Raw genomic sequence first — 11,019 nt, 5'->3', positions numbered from 1 at the left:
ACCTTTACCCGTCCTAACTTCCGTTGCTGCTTCTAATATGACACTGACTAGACCTTCATGCCTGAGAAGGTGTCCTACCAACCTATCACGCCTATTTCTTATTGACTTCAATAGAGTCCTCTGTTCTCATATTCTTTCTAATACCTCTTCATTTCTAACCTTCTCTATCCACGGTACCCTCATCATTCACCTGTAACACCACATTTCGAACGCTTCTAACTTTTTCTTTTCCGCCGCGGCCACCGTCCAAGTTTCACACCCGTATAGCCACGCGCTCCAAACATACACCTTTAACAATCTTTTTCGAATTTCTAAATTAACTGTTCGCGAGCACAGAAGTAACTTCTTTTTATTGAAGGCGAGTAGACCCTGCGCTATCATCTGCTTTATATCCCTACCACTCATTCCGTCCTCACTTATTTGACTTTCTAGATATCTAAAATCAGCCACTTCTTCTAATTATTCGTCTTCTATCTTGCAAAAGTACGTAATTTTAAAATAGTATTATTTATGCTTACGATATTCAAAAAAAGTAAACGCACTGATAAATTAATTAAACAGTAATAGAAACACCATAATCATCAGGCTTGACAAATTACAAACACATTTACTGTAAAAGAACTGATAGGTACCCATATAAAAGAAAAAAGAAGTACAACTACTTATAAGAACAAAAATAAAAGTAATAGAACGTCTTCAGTAAAACCAATAATGATAAAACATCTCTTTAGATTCAAGAAGCGTATAATGTGCAATAAACTTACCTAGTACATTTTATTACATTATCCTCTTCCGAAGATCCTCGTTCTGTCTCCGATTCTTCTTTACAACCGACTAGTTTTTGGGATCTCTGAAAATTAAAAAAATAAAATCAGAAAATTTCAATATTTACACTCTTATTCATACACATTGGAAAACATATCATATTTTCCTTCATTTAGGCATGGATTAAATCGTCCTAAATATACACAGACGTGATCCCATAGAGTGCAGACAAGTGATTTCTTATCCAGAAGGAGGTTAAAGAATTTTGTTTTAAAATTTTGAAATATTTAAAAATTAAAATAATTTTTATATTAAATCAGTAGATTAGCAATTTGTGTAAGTATTAGCAAATTTATTTACTATTTTAAAAAAAATATGTTACCTCCTACATACAGTACTTAGTAATATTAATAAATCTGTAGAAATTTGCTACATATTCAGCAAAGCCCTTTTATGATTAAGATTATCTACTTGTCGAACTGAACCCACGCCAACTGTTCTATTTATTGTACATGCTTTATAACACTGATTACTGCGCTGTCGGTTCAGCTTGACAATTTGACATCCTTTATTAGAAAAAAACCTTGTTGCAATAATATTGACGTGCTCACAATACGTGGCAGATATCTGCAGATGGTATTTATGTTCGTAGTTATTTATTGAAGGCACCAGAAGTAGTGTAAAAAATCTCGTGGGCCATGACATAATGTTGCTTAGTGACAAAACTCCGACTATTCATTGTTATCTAATTTTCACTAAAAGCAGCGAGAAGCACCACGGTTAAGAGTCGAAAGAAACCTTGCAAGTCATTTATTGATTTCACTACCTATAATTAATTTGCCACACATATAACAGCTTGATCAAGTGAAAGCCGTTTCCATACCAGTTAAATAATAATTTCTATTTTTGGTATATTTCATTCATCGAAAGAAGCTATGTTCAAGCGGAAAGATTATTATAGTAGACTATAAATAATTCGTTAAAAATAATAATTAAGGCTATGATTCACCGCATTCTCTTGGTTGAATATTGTATTTACAATTGAAAATTTTGATTTATTTATTTCTAATCCCCGACACAGAGTACATATTATCAATAAAAGAGTGAAATCTTGAGTGATTTGTTTTTGTTTTGGGAAATCAGATAATTCAGGACGGAAGGAGTAGTAGGAATATAAAGCAAAGGATAGCGCAGGGTCACGTCGCCTGCAATAAAAAGAAGTCACTTCTATGCTGGCGAACGATTTATTTAGAAATTCGAAAAAGATTGTTAAAAGTATATGTTTGGAGCGCGACGCTGTACGGGTGCTAAACATGGACGTAGGATATGACGAAAAAGAAAAGGTTTGAAGCGTTCGAAATGTGGTGTACCGGCGAATGATAAGGATACCGTGGATAGAGAAAGTTGGAAATGATGAGGTATAAGAAGGAAAAGGGGGACAGAGGAGTCTATGGAAGTCAATAAAAAATAGGCGAAATAGGTTGATAGGACCCCTTCTCAAGCATGAAAATATGAGTTAAAAGAAGTATAGATAGAACCAGATTAGTTACTGTTCAGAAATATCATGATGTAGATGTTCTAGTTTTAGGGAAATGCAAAGATTAACAAAGAGTGGAGGTACGTGTCCAATCAGTCTTGGGACTGACGACCATATGATGATTGATGATTGTTTTTAATATAATTTGTATTCACAACTTCTGTTTTTATAAAAAATAAATGTGAATGGAACATCCATTTGCGCCATAAAAAAGAATAGCTCATTTTTCCTTAATAAAGAGAAGGTTTCAAACGAATTAAAAATAAAGGAATAAAGGAACCAGGTGCATTTTGTTAAACATATGTTGTGTAATTTACAGTAGCGATAATTTAGCGATGTAAAATCCGCTCCATTAAGGTCAACTGTCATTGATATTTTATCAAACCGGGATAAAAAAAGGATGACAGGGAAAAGGTGAGGAAAAATAAACGTTAATAGAACTCTGATGACAATTATAAAATTGTATAACTTGGCGGAAAAGGATTGCAAGCCGTCGTGTTCAGTTTTTAAAATAACTAATTAACAGTTTTGGCGAAATGTGTAATCTCAAGAAAGAGTGAGTACGTTACAGGCGTGTCCATGCATCTGACGTTTTCCCTTAACAGAGTATTTTCGTGGTAAGCTTCATTTCAAGCTGTACAACAAGTTTATGCTCTAAATTTATTAAAGTCGTTAGTCCCAAGTTAAAAAGACCAACATAAACTGTCAGTTTGCTTACAAATTGTTCTTCCTACAACATGTGATTTGCATAATGAAAAGCGGCTAATGGCTAAAATTAATTTAGCGGAAACTAGTAAATTAAACATATTGCAGTAACGTGAAATAAGAAACAGCTCTTGAATTTTTTGTTTTACATTGCAACAAAAATAAAGGTTGTAAATGGTTGTGAGGAATTATAGTTTCTATTTAATATAGACATCTACTAATAGCAGCTGCTATGTGAAGTATTTCACATGCTTGACAAAAGCCTTATAAAAGCGTTGCATATACAGTGTGTCTGTTACCGAAAATGTATGAAATCCGTTATTGTACCTATACAATTCCCAGGATATGTATATAATTCCTAAAATCGCCAGGAAATGTGAAATAAATTGTATTAGACACATTTCCTAGGAAATCTATACATTTCCTAAATAGCAGTCGGAGATGTATTAGAAATAATACTAAATAGGCAAGGCTGTTTGCAGATGTACCTATATCTCTTGGTGATGTTATTGTTTGGTTAGGGAGATTTATGACAGACTGGAGTTTGTTTAATGTCCCTGCCTGCCGGAGACGGGCTATGTTAGATGTTAGAATAATGTAACTAGGTTATCTTTGTTTAGTATGTTGCAGAGGTAATAATGCTGATCACTTTCATATATATATATATGTTGGGCGCAGAGATCATAATAAAGCATACTTTTTGAAGACATTATTCCAATATAGCCCTTGAAAATATTCCAGTCTGTCATAAATCTACCTTATAACCAAACAATAACGTCAGTAATGAATATACATCTCCAAACCTAACCTAATCAAACAATAACGTGACCAATGCATACACATCAGGCATCATAACGTGTTTTATTCATTTTATTCACAGAAAGCATTAGTTTTGTACATTTTCTAGTACAATATCAAAATTGCATACAATTCCTGGAAAACGTATACACTTCCCAGGATATGTGTGTATTAAAAAATTTTTGAAACAGTATTTTATAGATTTCCTAAATAGCCTCGGAATTGTATACATTTCCTAGGAATATACATACAATCATTGTTTACAATTAAATTTATTATAAGGTTAAATTAACGAACGACAATATTAATTTGAAATCATTTTTTTGATTTTTTATTTACCCACTACAAACTACCTCAAATTAATGAGGGAAAAATTGTTGCTGTTGTCAGAACATTGGTGCGTAAAGCCAAACGTCCCGGGTTCGATTCCCGGCGGGCGTGTGACAACAGCAACAATTTTTCCCTCATTAATTTGAGGTAGTTTCTAGTGGGTAAATAAAAAATCGAAAAAATGATTTCAAATTAATATTGCATATTAATCCACTATTAAGTAACTAACAATGTCATAGGATTTCATATATTTAACGAACGACGTTCGAAATTTCTCTTTTTAAAAAGGTACTCGAAATTTGGGTTTACACTTTGTTAATAAAAAACTTCAAAATTAGTATAATTATCTATTACGGATAACAAACATGCCGTTCCCGAATTAAGTATAACAGCCATATGCCACACACGTGAACTGCCATACATAATTAATATGGGAAGGCTAAAACAAAGCTTTTATACTACACAAGAAATAGTCTAGTTTTGCACTTTATTGGCAATAAGTTGTCAGGAATGTGTTGATTACTATCCATTCACATCGATAACTGTTATAGGTTTATCCATCGGTACTTCTTTGCTAAAGTTTATATATTTGCAAGAGATTTTATTATTTTTAGTAGCTATTCCTAGGATTAAAATATCTTCAATGCCTTATATCTTTATCTTTTAGTTGGCAATTGTAAAGTTCCCTTTGTTCAGTCACAATATTCAACAGTATTGTTCGGATTAATGGTAATTCTTTCCTAAAATCTTCTCTAATGTTTATTGATGCCATTTCTATCTAAATGTCGGAAACAAATTTCCAAAGACAACGGCCAGAAAGCCCTATAGTAAATAATAATCGTATGTATATGTTTCTAGTTAGTAATTTATTGAAACCAACAGGCGTGGATAGCAACTTCAAACTTAAGTTATTATAACTCATCAGCACGCCATAGACAATCTCGATAAATCACTGACCAAATCAAAGGAGCTTTTCAAAAACAAGTTCATCATCATAAGGTCGTCAGTACCAAGACTGGTTGGACACGCACCTCCACTCTTTCCTATTAATCTTCTCATTTCCCTAAAGCTAGAACAACCCATATTCTTAACCATTTGCGAACAGTAATCTAATCTAGGTCTACCTCTACCCCTCCTAACTTCTGTTTCTGCCTCTAATATGTCTCTGACTAGACCTTCATGCCTGAGAAAGTGTCCTACTAACCTAACTCGCCTATTTATTATTGATTTCCATAGAGTCCTCTGTTCTCTTACTGTTTCCAATACCTCTTTATTTCTAACCTTCTCTATCCACGGTATCCTCATCATTCGCCTGTAACACCACATTTCGAACGTTTCTAACCTTTTCTTTTCCGCCGCGTCCACCGTCCATGTTTTGCACTCGTACAGCGCCGTGCTCCAAACATACACCTTTAACAACCTTTTTCGAATTTCTAAATTAACCGTTCGCAAGCATAGAACTGACTTCTTTTTATTGAAGGCGACTCGATCCTGCGCTATCCTCTGCTTTATATCCCTGCTACTCCTTCCTTCCTGAATTATCTGACTTCCTAGATACCTAAAATCGGCCACTTCCTCTAATTTTTCGTCTTCTATCTTTATATTCGCTCTTTCCCTACTTTTCCTTCCCTTGCATATCAGTATTTTTGTTTTCTTTTATTTATTTTCATACAGTACTGTTTTGTCAGTACCGCTTCCATTTTATGTAAAGCTACCTCTAACTCCTCCTTGCTAGATGCTAATATTGCTATATCATCATCATCAAGAATAATTAATAAAGAATAAATGAGTCAATACCTCATCATTTACGTCTTACGCAAAAAAATGACAGGAAACTGGTAATTAAGAGCGCGACTGAGACGTTCAGCCGATTGCAATTTTTTTAAAATATTCGTTAAGCAAATAATGTCCGACCATAATGCTATCATGTAAAATGTGCATATCCTAACCTTCAAGATGTGTATTTATAATATAATATAATATAATATATGCATCATACATCAATATATGAAATAAAACAAGCTTTACAAAATGATAAATTTTTCACAAATGTGGCTTTGAATATTAACAGGTTATGTAGTTATTTGGTCTATATGGCTGTTCACATTTTAGAACAGTAGGAATCTTCGTAGCATAATTATGAAAATGTTTATCGCCTTTGACATTTATAAAAACACTGAAACATTGCAAGGTATATTAGGTTTGAATCTAATTTTATTCCTTGTAGCAAAGTTTTAGGAGAATATTAAAGCTATAAATATCTATGTATATTGATTTGCCATCAATTTTTTTAATGACAATTTTTCATTACTTAAGTGAAAACTCCTACTTAGGGAATGTGAGGTTTCTGTATTAATTTGTGGTATAAATGCGTTGGTTGAAATCATTTCATATTGGTAACTAAATTATTCGGAGTTGAGAAAGGCGGTTTTCTCTGTCGTCCCTACAGCTTCATATACTGCGTGTAACAGAAATAACTGTGGATAATGTAGGAGGTGATAGGGCACACTAATTAGAAAATTATGTAAATGCTTGTATGTTTACCATTTTCGAGGAAATCGTAGTTTAAAATACCAGTAAATTCAATTTTGGTAAAGAAAATCGCAATGGCGTGTTCAAGGGGAAAGGTCAGTAGAACAATTGTTGTAAAAATCATGTTACTTGTTGAGGTATAATTTTCGCAGTGCTACAACTTATCGTAATGAATATTACCTATGTGCAGTAATAAATTGCTTGTTTTTCTTAGACGTTCGATAACCGTCACTGTTTACATTCTCCATTGATGTAGCTGTGATGTAGCTGCAGAATATTAATTCAACTTCGTTATTTGTGCACATCTACGCTGTCGATTCACGCGCAGGACCGGCTTTGGTTGCAAATTGTTGTTCTGCTGAACTCACCATGCGATTCCTTATTGCATCTAGTTTACCCCTACAAAGCTCCACACGTATTTCTGTTACACACTATAGAGTTGAACTTATTTTAAAGTGTATCGAATAGACGATGTTGTTGACTGCAAAGGGATTTTTATTTCAGTAAAAACGATATAAATACTTAGTATTATTAATTTTGTGGATGGTGGATGGTATTATAATAGCTATTAGACCTTTCAAACAGTGTTTTTTACAAATAAACAAAGAAATACAAACTATGATCTATAGCATTGTATTTTTTTATGCAACTTGTTAATATTAATAATATAACTGTTAGATGTATTATTCTTGAAAGTGGTCGTTTTGATCGCAATTGGTTGAAAATTAGTAAAAACTCCTATTTAGTATTATTTTAATATAATTCTTGATGCATTTTACGAAAAGTACACTAAACAAAGTTTACGTAGTACAAGTTTCACGTTAATAATAATCAGCGTACCGTTTAAGCTCGTTTCATACAATAATCTTTTGACGTATTTCCACGAAAACTAATTTTACATTACATACACGAATATAGCTAATTATCGTCTAAATAAATGTAGGTATTACAATAACAAAAACTTCTAATACATTACGTGGCAATCTAAAGTTTTAATCGTGAAAGGTAAGGGTTGATAATTAAATGTAATACGTCACTCCCTTGTTTTTGAGAGCGACTTTCCTATTTTCCTGGTTTACACAAGGGACGTAAATACCGAACAAGAGCGTTTCTACAATAGCTATTTAATTAACTTTTACTTTTAAATTTCATCCACTGTGACCTCTGATCATTTAGCTGATCTACTTATTATTCGATGAAAAGGTTATTAATCATAAATTCTCGTTGTTTGTGCAACTTTCCTTTTATGTATTTTTTTTATACCCAATGAGTTTTTTCTTTAATTATTTAACGAGAAAGTTCTTCTAAGTGTTTTTTTTCCNCATGGCACAATGGCATACGGGCCAAGCTACCTCTTTGCAAAAAAGACCTAATGGAATTTAAAACGTTTCTACGATATAGAACGAAATGCGCGTACATTATGACGACCTCTATAAAAATCTCTTTTTGCAACTCTACTCTGTATACGAATAAACCGAAATCAGTTTCTTTCTTACAAAGGTTCGGTATAATAAGACAGATTAATTTAGATGAACTGTAAAGTAGAAACTTCGATGTCTTCAAATGGTGAGTAAATAAGTACTATGTAAGACTGCATTTTTTAATATCTGTTCACCCTTAAATATAAAAAATCAAATGAAAAATGGGAAAGACGCATATTGAACGTTTGAGCATATTTTAGAATATTTTAATGTTCGTGGGTTTAACAAAATTAACTTCTTAGACTGATAACGACAAAAAACTATTTATTTGCACTAATTATTAAAGAACTTAAAAAGACTATTAAATTATTATTGAACATAGGTTATGAATTATTCTATTTATTTACACTACTGTTGATATATCACTATTCACTGCGCTATTTATTTCACTTCTATCACTGTCAATTTATTTCTTCTTTTCACATCAATTTATTTCTATTTTTCGTCGGCGATCGTCTCTTCCTTTAAATAGTCTTTTGTTTCCTTTCGGGAACTTTCTCGAACCGTCCGGAAAAGTTTCTTTTTCTTTGAACTGTTAAATTGCTTTCCCAGAACGCAAGTACGACACACACATTTACAAATACGGCGCACATGACTAAAGGCGCCCGCGGCTGGTCGGCGAATCGATAACCGCTCACACACACGTATGCCCGATCGCACACAAACACGCTCGTGCTCGCTACAATAGTCTCAACGACTTCTAGGTCACATTAAGTCTTTAACCTTAGATTGGCTGCACTTTTATCTCATTGTAAGTTAATCCAAACAATATGAATTGGAAGAGCAACATCTATACACATTATCGATTTTTCCACCTTCATTAATATTATATTTAATTTGAAACACCTATAATTAATGGAATAAACATACATAAAGATAAAGGCATATACTGCAGGGGCCCGTCAATCCGTACAATAGGTAATCCGGATTATCCTGTAATCCAAATATCTGGTAATCTAGATTGCAGCAGTACAATCGGTCAATTCATTGGTTTATTCTTTAAAACTAGTTAGGTCGAAGAATTTTCGAAATGATGTAAACTAACAAGTAATTTTAAATGATTTCAAAACTAGCGCATACCGGCAAATCGTTGACTAAAAAGAATGGTTTTGGTTGGAAGGTCTATAGGACAGCATAAGATGTAAATTACCTCAAGTTAATGAGGATACAGTTAAATATGTTAAATAGAACATAAAGTTCTAATATAGTAAAAGTTCCTTTTTCACGATTTTCTTATTCGCGTTTTCATTATTCGCGGGTGAAAAAATTGCAACCCAGTTCCTGTATTCGCGGTTAAAAATTTCATTATTCGCGGTTGCGATTGGTAAACAGAAAAGGATTCGGTGTCATTTATTAAGAGGATTGACCGCAATAGACCGCTCGTGCCTAGTGTGAATTTTTCCGAGAACATGGGTTTCTATTCTAAACATTGTGATTTAACGCTGCGAGATAAATATGTGATTTTCAATAATATAGTCATTAAATGCTTTTATAAGTGCTTCATTTTGATGGTTCTTGTAGAACACGTATTTTCAATAGAAATTAAAAAATGGCCTTCGGCAGGCTTTAGAACAAAGCTTTAACTATCTTACTATAAAATTTCAAACCTCTGTTCTAAACATTAAACTCATGATATCTACAACTGATAAGAATGTTTTTACTGTACAGCGCGTGTACTACTGAATGCCCTTAATGAATCGACATCTTTTGAGTATGTACTGTTGGTACGTGCCAAGGTAGCTTTTACAAAAGATATAACCGAGTAAATAGAAAAGGATCCGGTGTTATTTTGCAACTTATCGGCATCTTTTAAATACTGTTGGCACGTGCCGAGGCGAATTTTATGAACGATGTAACCAAGTGGACTAATTTCAAAATTCAAAACAAGAAAAAATCAATAAATTTTTTGAACTCTTGCCTAAAGTTGATTATAATGATTAATATTAATTGCGAATTTATCAATATGCTTCCATACTAATTATCATTCCATATCCCCGGTTTCTGTATTCGCGGCATATTTATGGAACGTGTACCCTGCGAAAAAAGAGCTTTTACTATATAGTATTGCATATTACTTTTGTGTATTTGTATAATTTTAATGGTGAATCACTACTGAAGGTACCTGCTCATTAAAGATCTAAGAACTTCAGTTGAATCTTTTGTTTTTTAATACAAATGTAGATTTTAAGTATCTAACATTTTATCCATCATTTAATTGTTGAAACACAAAAGATTTCTCATATAAAGAAGCAGATAATACATTCACTAACAACGAACTTAATAAACACCAAATGTATCATCAATTTATAGCAATGGCGAAAAAGTGTTGGCGAAATATGGATTTTTAGAACCAAATCATTTCTATTATCGAAGGTATTGTTAATACATGGTATATTATGGCGCTCACACTGTCATGTGTCTACAAGCATTCTTATCTAGTCAAAATATTTGCCAGTTATGGGCGGTACTTTTTATTTAAATAGATATTAAATAATTTTCCCCTATTTTTTATTTCAGTAAAAACGATATAAATACTTAGTATTATTAATTTTGTGGATGGTGGATGGTATTATAATAGCTATTAGACCTTTCAAACAGTGTTTTTTACAAATAAACAAAGAAATACAAACTATGATCTATAGCATTGTATTTTTTTATGCAACTTGTTAATATTAATAATATANAGTCCCTCAAGAAGGTATCCTTTTTACCGAAAATTGCTTCGGATAACTAAAGTGTCGTGTTTCGGCGTTGGGGTTTGAGCTATTCTGTTTGTTCTTCTACAACCGCCAAAGTTTTTCCAATCTTCATATTTCGTCATGGCTTCCCGGTCATCGCTAATAATATCAACGTCTTAATAAATAAATTAAT

At 32.7% G+C, this 11,019-nt stretch overlaps 1 protein-coding gene across 1 annotated transcript in view; it reads right to left on the bottom strand.

The window, feature by feature from the left end:
• Window positions 1–627: 627 nt before the first annotated feature.
• LOC112905448 (alpha-1A adrenergic receptor-like) overlaps window positions 628–11,019 on the bottom strand; it is a gene marked incomplete at its 5' end in the record, with an annotated part of 29,583 nt that continues 19,191 nt past the window's right edge. The window contains one exon of the mRNA XM_025977921.1: window positions 628–850. Within this exon, the coding sequence (XP_025833706.1) occupies window positions 761–850 (90 nt within the window). The remainder of the gene's footprint in view (window positions 851–11,019) is intronic.

This window comes from Agrilus planipennis, unplaced genomic scaffold, assembly GCF_000699045.2.
Source record: "Agrilus planipennis isolate EAB-ADULT unplaced genomic scaffold, Apla_2.0 scaffold452, whole genome shotgun sequence".
NCBI classification, from domain to species: Eukaryota; Metazoa; Arthropoda; class Insecta; order Coleoptera; family Buprestidae; genus Agrilus; species Agrilus planipennis.
The sequence above is the reverse complement of the archived record's forward strand: the minus strand, read 5'-3'. Positions and strand labels throughout refer to the sequence as shown.